Raw genomic sequence first — 17,754 nt, forward strand, 5'->3', positions numbered from 1 at the left:
GGGCCACTGCCACTTGCTTTAAGGCTTCAGCTCCCAATGTGCAGGTTGCAGTCTTGCTGCAGATTTCCAAAAAAGTAACTATAAATTACTTATCCACTATCTTTTATGCATGGCAACATCCCAATTACAATACTGACTTCCACAACAACCAGCGCAAGTACAATCAATCAACAATGATATCTGAATGGCAAATACTCACATTGCTCTGTTGCTCAGAGGTGATTAGAGTTATGACCCCAATACGGACGCCCTCTGTGCTGATATTTTTCAATAACTGAACTACATCAGTATGCTTGGACCATTTGCAATCCTGTTCGTTCACTGACACAAGGTAGTCTCCTTCTCGGAGACCAGCTTCCTAGGAATGTTAATAAAACATGCATCAGTTCCAATTCATCAGCACAAGAATCACACACTGGAACCTATGCAATATTGCTCCAAGTAATCCAAAACATGTCATATCAGAAGTGCCAATTCAAGAGTTCACACTCTAATTAAAAATCCAATGATGACAATAAGACAACTGTCAATTGTTGTAAAAACCTATTTGGTTCACGAATGTCCTTTAGGGAAGGAAATATACCATCATTACCTGGTCTGACCTACAAGTGACTCCAGATCCACAGTAATGTTTTTGTTCTTACTGCCTTTGAATCAGTTCAAGGGGAAATTAGGAATGGGCAACAAATGCTGGCATTGACAGCGACGCCCACATCCTATTAAAGAATAAAATCATCCGTGATTTCCTAGAAGGGATTTCACCTTTATCATGGGAAATTATAGTAAAAACTGGTCATTTTCCAGAGGCAAGCAGTTTTATTCCCCCTCATTCCAGTGAATTAGATTAGATTAGGGAGCAGATTACTATCCAACCATTTTAACAGACGATGACTCAGTAAAATTAAGAGGCGAAGAAATTGAGAAAATAAAACCAGCAGATCATTTCTGCTATCAAAACAACACAACAGTAGTAATGCAACAAAGCCCAAAATAGAACTTTTTTAAAAATTCAAGTGCTTCCTTTAAAAGTAAAAACAATAGTAAAAGGCCTAGTTCTATAGCACAGGATATCAACTTTTAGAACTTAGGATGTTCTGATCCCATATGTGTTCAATCCAACTTCATGCGAAGCTTTACCAAAGTGGTCATCAAGGGTTTCGAGTATATCAACAGAAGAATAGATCAGGAGGAGTGTGAAGCAGGTCAGGAATCCTGGAGTGCGATCGGCAGGACCGGCGCCGCGGGGAAGCAGGACCGGCGCCGCGGGGAAGCAGGACACTTCTGCCTTCACTGCAGAAATATCCCAGACATAATGGTGAGTTAGGGATGAAAGGGAATGAGGAATTTAAAGCAATTAAATTAACCAGGGAAAAGGTAATGAGAAAACTATTAGAAATAAAAGCTGACAAGGCTCCAAGTCTTGATGGACTTCATCCTAGTGTCTTAAAGGAAGCGGATGTTGAAATAGCAGATGTATTAGTTTTAATTTTTCAAAATTTCCAAGATTATGCAGAGTCAACATTGTTTTGTGAAAAGGAAATCATGTTTGACCAATTTATTGGAGTCTGTAGAGCAAGGAACAAACACTGTGGAAAGCTATGGATGTGCTGTTCCAAGATTTCCAGAAAGTATTTGACAAAGTGCTGGCAAAGATTACTTCGCAAATTAAGAGCTCACGATGTAGGGAGTAAAATGTTAGCATGGATAGAGGATTGGTTAGCTAACAAGAGAGAGTAGGCATGAATATTAACATGTGACAACAGCCACAGGGATCAATGCTGGGGCCTCAACTATTTACAATTTATACTGATGAAGGGGTGTATGGTTGCTAAATGTGCTGACGACAAAGATAAATAGGAAAGTAAGCTGTGAAGAGGACAAAACGCCTGCAAAGGGATGTAGATAGGTTAAGTGAGTGGGCAAAAATTTGGTAGATGAAGTAATTTTAATGTTGGAAATTGTGAACTTGTTCATTTTGGCAGGAAAAATAGAAGAGCAGAATATTAATTAATTGGAGAGAGACTGCAGAAGTCTGTATTACAGTGGGATCTCGGTGTCCTGGTACATGAATCATAAAAGTTAGTGATGTAGGGGGGGCAAATTAGGCCAATAAACACATAACCATAAATTTAAGAACACTAACACGACACTAACTTTAGAATGAATGATCTTGGACTATGGGAATATAATCCAGCCAGGGCTGTTGCCACAGAAGACAGCTCTGCATAATTAACAAATATTTCTCATTTAAAACATGTATTTTGAATTTACAAGATGGATGTATTTTGCTTTTGATTACATTTTGTGAAACTTCAGTCAGTGGCAAAATGCAGGGACAGGGAAGGAACAATAGATTCACTGAAAGCAGTAATGCCAATGCAATGGTCGGGAACAAAATGGCTACCAATGCTAGCCTTATGAATAGGGTCATACAATTCCGAGAGATAAGCAGGTGGCGAGCAGACATGAAGAATTTCTCAGGGTCGGACGAGAGTCACATGGGTTCAATTCGGTGGGAATCATTTCACTGTCCAGTGTCCCATATTGCTGGGCAACAGAAAGAAGGTAACATCCGTAAATTAATAACAAATGAAATCCCATTAGGTCATGATGTGTATTGTTATTGGCTGGAGTTAATGACAGGATGATTATTGACTGATTTGTATTAATGTTTACTGGGTAATGGCCACCAGAAAGGTAGGCAATATGATTTTGGGAATGTATAATTGCTTTCACAGGGGCATTGTTCTTCAGACTGATATCCGGCTGCCCGCATTCTATACCTTGAGTGCAGGGCTTCCTCATATCATTCTCCTACTCGATCGTTTGGTTAAATAAAAGTCGCGTCTTCACATCAGTACACCGTATTTTGAGTCTTTGTATTAGCTTTAGTAGCTATACATAGCCTCGAGAGGAAGCCCCTGTCTACAGTTAGTACGCAGGTACAGCAAGTGATTAAGAAAGCAAATAGAATGTTGTGACTTATTGCGATGTTTTGCTACAGTTGGTGAGACCACATCTAAAGTTCAGAGGAGGTTCACTCAACTGATACCTGGTATGGGGAGGTTTATCATATAATGGAAGGTTGAACAGGCTGGGCCTGTATCCATTAGAGTTTAATAAAATGAGAGGTGATCTTATTTAAACATATAGGATCCTGAGAGTACTTGACAAGGTGGATGCTGAAAGGATATTTCCCTGATGGGAAAGACTAGTCTAGGAACAATTTAAAAATAAGGTTGTATCCCATTTAAGACTGAGATGAGGAGAATTTATTTCTGATGATCATGAGTCTGTGGAACTCAAGTTCGATAGGTTTTAGATAGAGGTATAGGGGTTGGAGGGAAAGTGGAATCGAAGCTACAATCAGATCAGCCATAATCTTATCGCATGAAAGACCCAGGTAATGCTCTGGGGACTTGGGTTCGAATCCTGCCATGACAGATGGTGGAATCTGAATTCAATAAAAATCTGGAATTAAAAGTCTAATGCTGACCATTAAACCATTGTCAATTGTTGTAAAAACCCATCTGGCTCACTAATGGCCTTTAGGGAAGGAAACTTGCCTTCCTTACCTGGTATGGCCTACATGTGACTCCAGACCCATAGCAATGTGCTCTGGCTTTCTCCCACAGCCTGAAAGATGTGCTGGTTAGGTGCATTGGCCATGCTAAATTCCCAAACAGATGCCAGTGTGTGGCGACTAGGGAATTTTCACAGTAATTTCATTGCAGTGTTAATGTAAGCCTACTTGTGACATAAATAAATTTAAAAATTTTAAAACTTTAAACAATGTGGTTGACTCTTAACTGCCCTCTGAAATGGCCTAGCAAGCCACTCAATTCAAGGTTAATTAGGGATGGGCAACAAATGCTGGCCTGGTCAGGGATGCCCACACATCCCATGAATTAATAAAAAACAAACCAGAATGACCAATCCACTGGCTGTGTTGAGTTGGCCAAGTCGGATGTTACAATTGACCAGTGTGTCACTTAACGAAAGAGGAGAAAAAAAAAACTCGGGTGTTCTGGTTCTTGACTGACTCCCTTCTGAATAGCAGCTCTAATTCTGAATTGTGGAGATTGAGCACCATTGCAGCACATCTGTGAGATTAACTGTTTTGTGATAGCACATAGATGTGGTCACCCCACAGCTTAAGAGCATGCAGAGAGAGATGGATTGGGTGACCAGTGGCAGTGGACAAGTGGAAATTTAAATTTAATGCCCAGAAGTGTGAATAAATTTATTTTGATGTGAAGAACGCAGAGACAATAAAATGAAGGGTGCAATTCTAAAGAGAGTGCAGGAGCAGAGTTCGTGCATAAATCATTGGAGGTAGCAGGACAGATCGAGATACAAGTCAAAGCATATGATATCCTGGCTTTATCAATAGTAAGAAGTCTCACAACACCGTGTTCACCCCAGTCCAACGCCAGCATCTCCACATCATGTTTATCAATAGTGACAGAGTACAAAAGCAAGGAAATTACATTAAACCTGTATAAAACACTGGTACAGCCTCAGTTGGAGTATTATGTTCAGTTCTGGGCAATGTACTTCAGGAAAGTTGTGAAGCATTGGAAGGAGTGCAAAATCGTTCTTGTGCATGATTTCCGAGGATAAGGAACTTCAGTTACATTGAAAGACTGGGGAAGTTAAGACTTTTCTTCTTGGAAAGGAGAAGTTGGAGAAGAAATTTGATAGAGGGATTCAAAATCATGAGGAGTCTGCACAGAATAGATAGGGAGAAACAATCCTCAGTGGTGGAAGGATCAAGAACCAGAAGGTACAGATTTAAGGTAACTGGCAAAAGAAACAACTGTGACATGAGGAAAATATTTTTTGCACAGCAATTAAGAATCTGGAACGCACTGCCTGAGTGCACTGTGGAGGCAGGGTCAATTGAGGCTTTCAGAACAGACCTGAATCATTATATGAAAAAGGAAAAAATTGCAAGCTATGGGGACAAGGCAATGGATGGCATGAGGGGAGTTGCTCCTTCAGAGGGCCAGTGCCAAGATGACAGGCCAACCTTCTGTTCTGTAACCATTCTGTGATTCCATAGATTAAATGTGTGGATAAAGGGATAAGAAATAAGAGATTGGAATATGGCAGGTAGATATAACGAGTACTATTTGTTCACATGGAAGATAAGCAGCGATACGGAACAGTTGAGTTGAATGGCTAACCTACGGGTTATAACTGCTGCGCATTTCTATTAGCTTGGTTTATTTTTTGAAGCAACTCTTGTTTTAAAGATTGTATAAATATAGAAATAAAAAACGATTATACTGCATGTAAAATAGAGAAAAGTATGCCTACATCTGCAGAGCCTTCAGGGACAACTCCTGCGATAAGGACGGGTGAATCTCCACGGAGAGTGAATCCAAAGCCTTTTTCACTTTTCTTGAGATGAATTTCTCTAGCTGGGGTCCACCGATTCTTGGCAGAGAAAACTGACAAAGGCCCCTTTAAAAAGGAAGTAGGCAAAAAGAAGAAAAAAGGAAGACATCATTTAAAAGTGCACTTAGGATGGTTTCTGATTACTATTTCTATATATAATGCCATGAGATGAAATTGCTCTCATCCATCTTCCTTCTATCTGTTCAATAGGTGGCAATGCATGGGTGACACGGTGGCTAGCACTGCTGCCTCACAGAGCCAGGGATCCGGGTTCAATTCTGGCTTTGGGTGACTGACTGTGTGGAGTTTGCACATTCTGTATTTGCATGGGCTTTCTCCGGGGCTCCAGTTTCCTCACAAAGATGTGCGGGTTAGGTGGATTGGCCATGCTAAATCGACCCTCGGGAGTGAATTTTACCATTCTGCCCACCACAAGAATCGGAATGGGCGAGGGACGAACCTCTAAAGGCCCTTTGACCTTTCCAGTTTCGGGTCAAGTGAGGCCAGAAAATCCCACCCTTAGTGTCAGGGGGATAGGCAGGGTACATACGTGGGGTTACAGTAATAGGGCCTGGGTGTGATTGTTGTCGGTGCAATCTCAATGGGTCGAATAGCCTCCTTTTGCACAGTAGGGATTCTATGATTCAATGAAGTGTTACAATGACCAATGCAACTAATGATACCACAACTAATGATAACAAAGTGGTACCCTTCCTTTATTCACATCATAGAAACATAGAAAATTACAGCTCAGAAGCAGGCCTTTTGGCCCTTCTTGTCTGTGCCGAACCATTTTTTGCCTAGTCCCACTGACCTGCACTTGGACCATATCCCTCCACACCCCTCTCATCCATGAACCCGTCCAAATTTTTCTTAAATGTTAAAAGTGACCCCGCATTTCCCACTTTATCCGGCAGCTCATTCCACACTCCCACCACTCTCTGCGTGAAGAAGCCCCCCTAATATTCCCTTTAAACTTTTCTCCTTTCACCCTTAACCCATGCCCTCTGGTTTTTTTCTCCCCTAGCCTCAGCGGAAAAAGCCTGCTTGCATTCACTCTATCTATACCCATCAAAATCTTATACACCTCTATCAAATCTCCCCTCAATCTTCTACGCTCCAGGGAATAAAGTCCCAACCTATTCAATCTCTCTCTGTAACTCAGCTTCTCAAGTCCCGGCAACATCCTTGTGAACCTTCTCTGCACTCTTTCAACCTTATTTACATCCTTCCTGTAACTAGGTGACCAAAACTGTACACAATACTCCAAATTCGGCCTCACCAATGCCTTATATTACCTTACCATAACACTCCAACTTTTATACTCAATACTCCGATTTATAAAGGCCAATGTACCAAAGGCACTCTTGACGACCCTATCCACCTGTGACGTCACTTTTAGGGAATTCTGTACCTGTATTCCCAGATCCCTCTGTTCAACTGCACTCTTCAGAGTCCTACCATTTACCCTGTACGTTCTACTTTGGTTTGTCCTTCCAATGTGCAATATCTCACACTTGTCCGCGTTAAATTCCATTTACCATTTTTCAGCCCATTTTTCTAGTTGGTCCAAATCCCTCTGCAAGCTTTGAAAACCTTCCTCACTGTCCACGACACCTCCAATCTTTGTATCATCAGCAAACTTGCTGATCCAATTGACCACATTATCATCCAGATCATTGATATAGATGACAAACAACAATGGACCCAACACCGATCCCTGCGGCACACCACTAGTCACAGGCCTCCACTCAGAGAAGCAATTCTCCACAACCACTCTCTGGCTTCTTCCATTGAGCCAGTGTCTAATCCAATTTACTACCTCCCCATGTATACCTAGCGACTGAACCTTCCTAACTAACCTCCCATAAGGGACCTTGTCAAAGGCCTTGCTGAAATCCAGGTAGACAACATCCACCGCCTTCCCTTCATCCACTTTCCTGGTAACCTCCTCGAAAAACTCTAATAGATTGGTCAAACATGACCTACCACGCACAAAGCCATGTTGACTCTCCCTAATAAGTCCCTGTCTATCCAAATATTTGTAGATCCTATCCCTTATCACACCTTCCAATAACTTGCCCACCACCGACGTCAAACTTACTGGCCTATAATTTCCCGGATTTCTTTTGGAACCTTTTTTAAACAACGGAACAACATGAGCCACCCTCCAATCATCCGGCACCTCCCCCGTGAATACTGACATTTTAAATATGTCTGCCAGGGCCCCTGCAAGTTTAACACTAGCTTCCCTCAAGGTCCGTGGGAATACCCTGTCCGGTCCTGGGGATTTATCCACTCTGATTTGCCTCAAGACAGCGAGCACTTCCTCCCCTTTAATCTGTAAAGGTTCCATGACCTCCCTACCAGTTTGCCCTATTTCCGTAGACTCCATGTCCGTTTCCTCAGTAAATACGGATGCAAAAAAACCATTTAGTATCTCCCCCATCTCTTTTGGTTCCATACACAGTGTACCACTCTGGTCTTCAAGAGGACCAATTTTATCCCTCACTATCCTTTTGCTCCTAACATACCTATAGAAGCTCTTTGGATTTTCCTTCACTCTGTCTGCCAAAGCAACCTCATGTCTTCTTTTAGCCCTCCTGATTTCCCTCTTAAGTAGCTTCTTGCACTTTTTATACTCCTCGAGCATCTGATGTGTTCCTTGCTGCCTGTACATTTCATACAACTCTCTCTTCCTCTTAATCAGTGTTACAATCTCCCTCGAGAACCAAGGTTCCTTATTCCTATTTACTTTGCCTTTAATCCTGACAGGAACATACAAACTCTGCACTCTCAAAATTTCTCCTTTGAAGGCCTCCCACTTTCCATTTACATCCTTACCAGAGAACAGCCTGTGCCAATCTACACTTCCCAGATCCCTTCTCATTTCATCAAATTTGGCCTTTTTCCAGTTCAGAACTTCAACCCGAGGACCAGATCTATCCTTATCCACGATCAGGTTGAAACTAATGGCATTATGATCACTGGATCCAAAGTGTTCCCTCACACTCACATCCATCACCTGCCCTAACTCATTTCCCAATAGGAGATCCAATATCGCACCCTCTCTAGTTGGCACCTCTATATACTGATGTAGAAAATTCTCCTGAACACATTTTACAAACTCTACCCCGTCTAAACCTTTAACAGTATGCGAGTCCCAATTTATATGTGGAAAATTAAAATCCCCTACTATCACAACTTTGTGTTTCTTGCAGTTGTCAGCGATCTCTCTGCTGATTTGCTCCTCCAATTCTCGCTGACTATTGGGTGGTCTATAATACAACCCCATTAATGTGGTCATACCTTTCTTGTTTCTCAGCTCCACCCATAGGGCCTCTGTAGACAAGCTCCCTAATCTATCCTGCCTGAGTACCGCTGTAACATTTTCCCTGACCAACAATGCCACCCCCCACCTTTTATCCCTCTGCCTCTATCCCGCCTGAAACATTGGAACCCTGGAACATTGAGCTGCCAGTCCTGCCCCTCCTGTAGCCAAGTTTCACTAATGGCAATAATGTCATATTTCCATGCGTCTATCCACGCCTTCAGCTCATCTGCCTTCCCCACAATACTCCTGGCATTGAAATAGACACACCTCAAAAGATTATTTCCACCACACTCTACCCTTCCATTTGTGATTTTGCTTGAACTAACCTGTCTTTTTACCCCTGCTCCACTATCTGCTCTGGCACTCTGGTTCCCATCCCCCTGCAAATCTAGTTTAAACGCTCCCCAATAACACTAGCAAATCTCCCTGCAAGTATATTGGTCCCCTTGTAGTTTAGGTGTAACCCGTCTCACTTGTACAGGTCCCACCTGCCCCAGAAAAGGTCCCAATGATCCAAGAATTGGAAACCCTGCCCCCTGCACCAGTTCCTCAGCCACGTGTTCATCCGCCCAAGCATCCTACTCCTGCCCTCACTGGCCTGTGGCTCAGGTAGCAATCCTGAGATTACTACCCTCGGGGTTCTGCTTTTTAACTTTCTTCCAAGCTCTTTGTACTCACTCTTTAGGACCTCCTCACTCTTCCTTCCCACGTCATTGGTACCGATGTGTACCATGACATCTGGCTGATCACCTTCCCACTTTAGAACGCTGTGCACGCGATCAGAGACATCGCTGACCTTTGCACCTGGGAGGCAACAAACCATGCGGGAGTCTCTGTCCTGACCACAGAACCTCCTGTCCGTACCTCTGACCATTGAGTCCCCTATCACTACTGCTCTCCTCTTCTTCATCCCACCCTTTTGCGCTGTAGAACTAGACTCAGTATCAGAGTTCCGGCTGTCGCAGCTTGTCCCAGGTAAAGCATCTCCCACAACAGTATCCAATTCCGTATACCTGTTGTGGAGGGGTATGGCCACAGGGGAACCCTGCTCTGCCTGTCCTTTCACACTGCCATTTCCTCTCCTTACAGTAACCCAATTTCCTGTGCTCTGCTGCTTAGGTGTAACTATCTCCCTAAAGCTACTGTCTATATACTTCTCATTCTCCCGAATTAGGTGGAGGTCATCAAGCTCCTTCTCCAGTTCCCTAACACGCTTTGCTAGCAGCTGCAGCTGAATGCATCTTTTGCAGGTGCTGTCGTCAGGGATACCGTGAAGAAATAATGAAGGGGATTCACTGCTCCATAATGGAGATGGGTAGATAGTCCAGAATTCATATTGTGTCTGTGCTATAGGAATATTTTAGACATGAGACTGAAACACGTGTAATACAAATCAAAAAAAGTAATTTTTCAAAAGAAAACAAAATTAAAAGCAAACACAAAAGCAGTACAATGGGACAATGGGCCTGATTTTACCATTTTTATTCTAAGTGCTGAATCTGGGCGTAATGCAAATCCGACTTAGAAATCAGCTTTCAGGCGCCCCCATACGCACTCAGCCGGAAATGAAAAATCGCGGGTCCCATTTACGCTGTGGGTGGGGCTTAGCGTGCCCGAAATGATCGGAGCTCTGAACTGCGCATGCGCAGTTAGAAAAAATTTGAAAAAGCGCGCCCGTGTCAGATCGCTCCCGAGCCGCAGAAAGCAGAGAAAGTGGCCCAGGAGCGACAAGCGGGAGAGATGGCCCTCACACACATCACTATCTCCCTTATCCACACCCCCTACTACCCACACACATCGCTGACCCCCTTATCAACCACCACCCCCCCGCTACCAAGACCGATCGCCACCCCTGCCCTCCCCCCCCCGCCACCGATCACCCGCAGAGTGGCAGCGAACCTCCCTGACCCCCCCCAACCAGAGATACATCTCGCCCGCCTCCACCCCCCCAACCAGAGATACACCTCACCCGCCCCCCCCCCCCAAAGACAACGATCTGGCCTAACTCACCACCCCCCCATCGCCCAGACAACGATCTGGCCTCACTTACCAACCCCCCCACCCCCAAACAATGATCTGGCCTCACTCATCCTCTCTTCCGCCCCCCCCCACTCCCAAGAGGAACATCTGACCCGCCTCCTCCTCCCGCCCCGCCAGACAACGATCAGCCCTCCCCCCCCACTACCACCAGACAACAATCAGCCCTCCCCCCACCAGACAACGACTGGCCCTCCCCCCTGCCCCCTCCAGAGATACATCTGACCCGCCTCCTCCTCCTCCACCCCCCCCCCCCAACCCAAACCAGACAACAATCTGGCCTCACTCCCCCCCCCACCCCCAGAGAATGATCTGACCCGCCTCCCTCCTCCCTCCCATCACTGATCTGAGTCAGGGAGCCGTTGGAAGCTCTGAACGCACTGTTCAGCAGCTGGAGCGCCTGATTCTGACTTATATTTAGCAGGTCGATTACGGCGCAGTTCCGGATTGGCAAACGTGGTGGTAAAGGGGGAAATGCTGATAAAGTTAGGCGGGCAGTTCATTAATTCAATTTAAATGCATGCAAATGCATTTAAATCGCCGCTGCGCCCGTTTTGGGCGCGAAGCAGATCGCCGCCATTCCTGGGTTTCGGTAAAGTGGCAATCTGCGCGGACACAGACGCGGATCGTGTTAATGACCTCACACCCGACTTTACCATGTTTTCGCGCCCGATGTCTCACATTAGACTTTGCCATGCCAAAATTTAGAATCATAGGATGAAATTTAATCTTTGCAACTGGCACATGCCCAGTGGCTGGAGGACTGGCATCAAGTGGAGAGGAATAGTGATATTGGGTGGGTCTGTGGTGATGGGGAATGACAGGTAGAAGATCACGGAGGTTACTTTGAAAGTTGATATGCATCATTTTTCCCAAACTGACTTTGTCCATGCAGTTAGTCAGTCAGTGAGAATAGGGAGGGTCTTTTCAACTGGGTGTAGTTTAACGCAAGTGCCAGACCAAAGGAACACCCTAATAATTGAGGCAGCTGGATGTCAACTTTTGTTGTGGAGTTACTGGAAAACATAATTGAAGTAGACTGTGTAAAGGTGTTTAAGAATCAACTAGATCTGTCTTTGGAATGAGAATGAATTCACAGTTATGAAGAGAGGTAGATATTAGGTAGGTAGCATGAAAAAGGTAAGGGCTTAATGATCAATAACCTCTCTCTATTCCACTGTGAAGGATCTAACAATGTAATTATCATAGGTTTTAACTGACCATATTAAGTGGGAAATGATGCATCAAAAATAAAAACAGCATTCTATTTGTGACAGATGAACATTATACTTACCAATCTGTGAAAAATATCTGTGACTTTCACCTTGGAGAAGTTTGGAGTTTTAATTTCTGGTTTCTGCTGTGTTTTTGCTGCAAAGGAAGATTAATGCTAATTGATAAATTTAATTTGCTTATAGAATACGCAGTAGACTGAAATCACTTTTTCCTTCTTCAGTTTTTTCTTCCCTCTCCAGTCTCTAAGAAAATGACTAACTGGATGATCATCAGGGGACAGCATGCTGCTGTTCTTCTGCCTTTGAGAACCAGCTTCAATCCAGCAAAATGATGGGAAACCGCCCCTGCTGATTGGTTGAAAATAATCTACACAAAATCATTTTGGTCAAGTTAAATCTAGAATTCTTTCCACAAAAGGCTGTGAATGATGGGTGAATTGAAATTTTCAGCATTGAGACTGCCAGATTTTTATTAGTCAAGGATATCAAAGGATATAGATTAAAAACAGATAACTGGACTTGGGTGCAATCAGTCAAGACCTAATTGAATAGCGAAACCATCCAAGGGGCCGAATGGCCTAGTCCTATTCCCATGCAGTACCATGGGCCTGGTGCAAAACAACTAATTGACGATAGAACAAAACTGCAAGATAATTTTTTTTTAAATTTACAATCTGCGGGCATCACTGGGAAGGCCATTTATTGCCCATCCCTAATTGCCCTCGAGGTGGTGGTGGCGAGCTGCCTTCTTGAACCGCTGCAGTCTCTGAGGTAGAGGTACACCCACAGTGCTTTTGGGGAGGGAATTACAAGATTTTGACCCAGCAGTGAAAGAATGGCGATATATTTCCAAGTCAGGATGATGAGTGGCTGGGAGGTGATCCTCCAAGTGATAGTGTTCCCGGGTATCTGCTGCCCTTATCCTTCTAGATGGTAGTGGTTGGGTGTTTGGAAGGTGATGCCTAGGGAACCCTGGTAAGTTCCTGCAGTGCACCTTGTTGATGGTACACACTGCTGCCATTCCATCGATGGTGGAAGGATTGAATATTTGTGGAATGGGTAGCAATCAAGTGGGCTGCTTTGTTGTGGATGGTGTTGAGCTTCTCAGCAGGGTGGAAATCACACTGATGCAGTAAGAGATGCTTCTCTGGAGCGGAAATGCATACTTCGGCCAGAGTAACTTTATACAGTATTTGATACTTGTCCTAACACTAATGAGTTAAAAGACACATTGATGCATGAAATTGCTTTTGCATTAGAAGAACGACTATTTTACATTGCTACGTGGCACTGACAGAGTGGTACCCAAGTGGAAAACATTGAAAGCAACACTATTATTTCTGTTCATTTTGTTTTATTTATTATCAGGATGGGTATATAGGCACAGTCTCATTCATTGTTCTTCAGCTGCACTGAGGCGCTTGCTTGGCCACATCATACTATTAACAGTCAACCATGTTGTATGGAATCGAAGTCAAGTGACGGTCAGATTGGTGTGGCAGCTTCCCTTCCCCAGAGGGCAATAACCCTCAATGAGATTGGATTTTGTGCAGTTCTGGTCACCTCACTATAAGAAGAATGTGGAAGCACTGGAAAGAGTGCAAAGGAGATTTACCAGGATGCTGCCTGGTTTGGAGGGTAGGTCTTATGAGGAAAGGTTGAGGGAGCTAGGGCTGTTCTCTCTGGAGCGGAGGAGGTTGAGGGGAGACTTAATAGAGGTTTATAAAATGATGAAGGGGGTAGATAGAGTGAACGTTCAAAGACTATTTCCTCGGATGGATGGAGCTATTACAAGGGGGCATAACTGTAGGGTTCATGGTGGGAGATATAGGAAGGATGTCCGAGGTAGGTTCTTTACTCAGAGTGGTTGGGGTGTGGAATGGACTGCCTGCAGTGATAGTGGAGTCAGACACTTTAGGAACATTTAAGTGGTTATTGGTTAGGCACATGGAGCACACCAGGATGATAGGGAGTGGGATAGCTTGATCTTGGTTTCAGATAAAGCTCGGCACAACATCGTGGGCCAAAGGGCCTGTTCTGGGCTGTACTATTCTATGATTTTATGAATTTGTCTGCTTAAGTGATCATTTTTCTGTTATAAACCTATAAATTTCCACATTAACTGAATTCCATTTCAGCTCACCATAATGAAATGTGAATTCTAATTTTGTATCATAAATAACACTATGGAACCCCAATACTTAGAAGGGCCATTTGACAGAAGCCTAACCTCTTCTGGAACCTATGGAGCTAGGCTCTAGAGCTGTTGGATTCGGAGATCATTCCCTTTATTTGCTGTGCATGGCTGAATTGTCTAATATTGCAGCACATCATCAATATAAAAATATTAACTTACGATGAATTTCTGGAGCTTCGACTGTATCAAAAAAGTCATCCTCATGATCAATTTCAGAGTACTTCTTCAGTGATCGTTTGTGGACAACAGCTAAAACCTCCTGCAGGATATCCATCTTCCTCAGAATCCGGCATAGACTGTGAATCCTCATTGCTTCTTCATGCTTAATTATTGCTTTCTTCAAATGAGCCTTTCCTATGAAAATTAAAGTGGAGGGGAAGATTAGAGAGATAGTGAGAAGAATATTTATTGCAGTGATTACTTAAACCAAATTGCAATTCTATAAAAGGTTAGTGATGCATCAGGTTCATAATGGTCCTTTCACTTCAATGGATTCATTGCCTGAGCCCGACTGATAGAATCAAAAACAGAAAATGCTGGAAAATCTCAGCAGGTCTGACAGCATCTGTGGAGAGAGAATAGAGCCAACGTTTCGAGTCTGGATGAACCTTCGTTAGAGCACAGATGCTGTCAGACCTGCTGAGATTTTCCAGCATTTTCTGTTTCAGATTTCAGCATCCACAGTATTTTACTTTTATCGACTGATAGAATGTTCAGTTTCAAACTTTAGGGATTGGAAATGCTGAAATTAGCTTTGCGAAGACTTGATCTGGTTTCTGAAAGCCACTACAGTATCATTAATCTGGTACAAATGTATTCACTTATTCAGTGAGACGAGAAGTAGGACAGATGTGGAAATTTTTAAAAATACAATATGATCCAGGAAATAGGTTCATGCCACAGTCCCCAATCATGCTGAGCTCCCCATTTCCCCCATACCACTATGGGGAGAGAATGAGGGGAGGAGGGGGGGAATAGTGCAATCAGGGACACAATTAACCCGGAGTCATTTTTAAGGCTTTTCTGCCAACAGGCTCCAGACGAGCGTTGTATTGCAAGGGAATGGAAGATAACATACTGTTGATAAAGCACACATTCAATCAGTTCAAATGGTGGCAGGTCAAACAAAGTATCTTTTTCCTGACGAAAACCTCATTATTTACCAGTTAATGAAAACATACACAGAAGCTGCTTCACAGCACCAGGGACCTGGGTTCAATTCCCGGCTTGGGTCACTGTCTGTGTTGAGTTTGCATACTCTCCCCGTATCTGCGTGGGTTTCCTCCGGGTGCTCCGGTTTCCTCCCACATTCTGAAAGACAGGCTGGTTAGGTGCATTGGCCATGCTAAATTCTCCCTCCGTGTACCCGAACAGGCGCCAGACTGTGGCGACTAGGGGAATTTCACAGTAACTTCATTGCAGTGTTAATGCAAGCCTTACTTGTGACTAATAAATAAATAAACTTTAAATGCAAATATGTGAAATAGTAAGAATCTTCAAAAATGTTTTGCTTTCTCTATTTAGCATAGTCAGGCCTTAGCAACAATACATCACTCACTCAGTCAGTTGGACAAGCAATACAAGAAGGAAATTCAGAACAAAATTAGAAAATAGCTGAAATACATAAGCGAGTTAGTCAGCATCTGTAGAATGAAAAGGTTGAATTAACATTTCAGTTCTAAATATTTCATCAGAAGGTCTAACCTGCAGTCTTATTGGGTGAATCTAGTGAATTTTCTGGGAGTGGGAAGCAAGGTGGACAATGGAATGTGCGTGGAGGCAAAATTTCAGCTTCCCAACTGCAGAAGGAAGTTACCCAAGTTGGCAGTTGTGACGCTAGTGTACCTTTAAGAAATGTATTTTTTTAAAAATCATGTTCTCTGCAGTTTGTAAGCAGGTTTTTATTTCATTGTTGCTGAGCTGTCTGCTTAGAAGTCCTTTTATTGTTGCTTCAATGGTTTAAATGGGATTTTGTTTATTTTACTCTGGGCTTCACGCAGTGTCCAGGATTTTACGACCTTTTGCGTTATTAGGGGGAGGAATGATTGACAGGTCAGGTGACAGGAGTTCTTTCATTTTCAGTTTTGGATTGCTGGCTTAGTTTAGAAGGTGTTTGGACATCAGACTGAAAAGCAGTGTTTCTCTCTCTCTCTCCCTGGTATTGTAAATTCCGCTGGCTAGCTGGAAGCAGATCCTCTTGCCTTCCTGGAGTGAGAATTGTGTATCTTGCAGTGGTTCGCTGACTGAAAGCTAGAGGCCAGTAGTGACATTATCTCTACCTCAAGGGCTGCTGGAAGTTACAAGACTGGGAAGTCAGAGTTTCAATTTTCCAACCAAAGGACGAAGTTCCAACATCACATGAACATTCGTATTTTCTGTGTTGAACCTCTGGCAGGTGTATGTTTATAGGGATGTTTGTTTTGTTGGAACATTTCAGAGTTCTTCTGGTTTACACAATATCATGGCTGTTTTTTTTTCTTGTTTGTAATTGGTAAAAGTTATTGCTATGTGTTAATATGCTATATGTATCCTTAAATAAACTTTATTTGATAAAAGCTCCCTAGTGGGTCATTTGAATCATACTTGAAGTGAAACATCTCATGCTTACCCTCGCCAAATTCAAACTGCAAAACTTATGATCCAGGTATTTGACCTGAATTATAACACAGTGGATTAAAATGGATCATGGTTCCCAACAGCAAGCAGCAGGAACCTATTTTTAAAGTATTAGTATGTCATACATAGTCATCAACTTGGTCACCAGATTAAATTGTACCTTTGCAATGAAGTTGGCAGCAAACGAGAAGTATATGCCTTCAGATTCAAGACTGGTTAAAGGTGGCATGCAGCGGGCAAGGTGTTCTTCTTGGTGGATTTGGAATAAGGATGAGTTCCTTTCCTTGTGCAACGGATTTCGTTGGACTTGACGAGAGAAAGTTGAGCTATTGCATTGAGCTTGTATGGTGATTGCTCAGGGAAATTAAGGCATGGCTGACCAAAGGAGGAAGGGAGAGAGGTGGGTAGGTCAGGTTGTGGTGACTTTAAAAAGGGTCACGGGGGACAGAGCAAATGTCAATTTCTGCCAAAGGGAGCTCAAGACTGATAGAGGGTAAGGTCAAGGGTGGCAGAGGCAGCCCTAGGTTGACAGACAGTTGATCAAGGGTGATGGTAGGTAGCTTGATGGTCAGAAAAGACAGGACTAGACTTTTGGTGTGGGGCAGTGGGTTAAGGATGATGAAGGGAAGGTCAAAGGTGACTGATGGAAGGTGCAGAGAGATGACATAGCTCCAGGGATCCAAGCTTGGCAGCAGTTCAAGTTAAAAATCCTCCTGTCAGACAAGAATGATGCTGTTGACTTGCAGGAGTGGATGCCTGTCCAAATTGCACTTAAATATGGCATCCAGACCTTCAACCACCATAACATAATGGGTGGGTTAGCACCTTAATGCCCACCCCTGCTGTACAACTGGCCAAGCCCCTCAGCTGATGTCATTCTGTCTCCAAGTCCTGCTTACAATTGGTCTCGCCACTGGGACACCCGCCACTCC

At 43.5% G+C, this 17,754-nt stretch overlaps 1 protein-coding gene across 1 annotated transcript in view; it reads right to left on the reverse strand.

The window, feature by feature from the left end:
- The window catches only part of LOC144495618 (rhophilin-1-like), a 91,438-nt gene that overhangs the window by 8,683 nt on the left and 65,001 nt on the right, over positions 1-17,754 (reverse strand). Inside the window, exons 11-14 of the mRNA XM_078215841.1 lie at positions 14,366-14,560; positions 12,069-12,145; positions 5,323-5,469; positions 200-358 (exon numbers count right to left, since the gene is read on the reverse strand). Of these exons, the coding sequence (XP_078071967.1) occupies positions 200-358; positions 5,323-5,469; positions 12,069-12,145; positions 14,366-14,560 (578 nt within the window). The remainder of the gene's footprint in view (positions 1-199; positions 359-5,322; positions 5,470-12,068; positions 12,146-14,365; positions 14,561-17,754) is intronic.

The sequence above is a fragment of the Mustelus asterias genome, chromosome 7 (assembly GCF_964213995.1).
Source record: "Mustelus asterias chromosome 7, sMusAst1.hap1.1, whole genome shotgun sequence".
Classification (NCBI taxonomy): domain Eukaryota; kingdom Metazoa; phylum Chordata; class Chondrichthyes; order Carcharhiniformes; family Triakidae; genus Mustelus; species Mustelus asterias.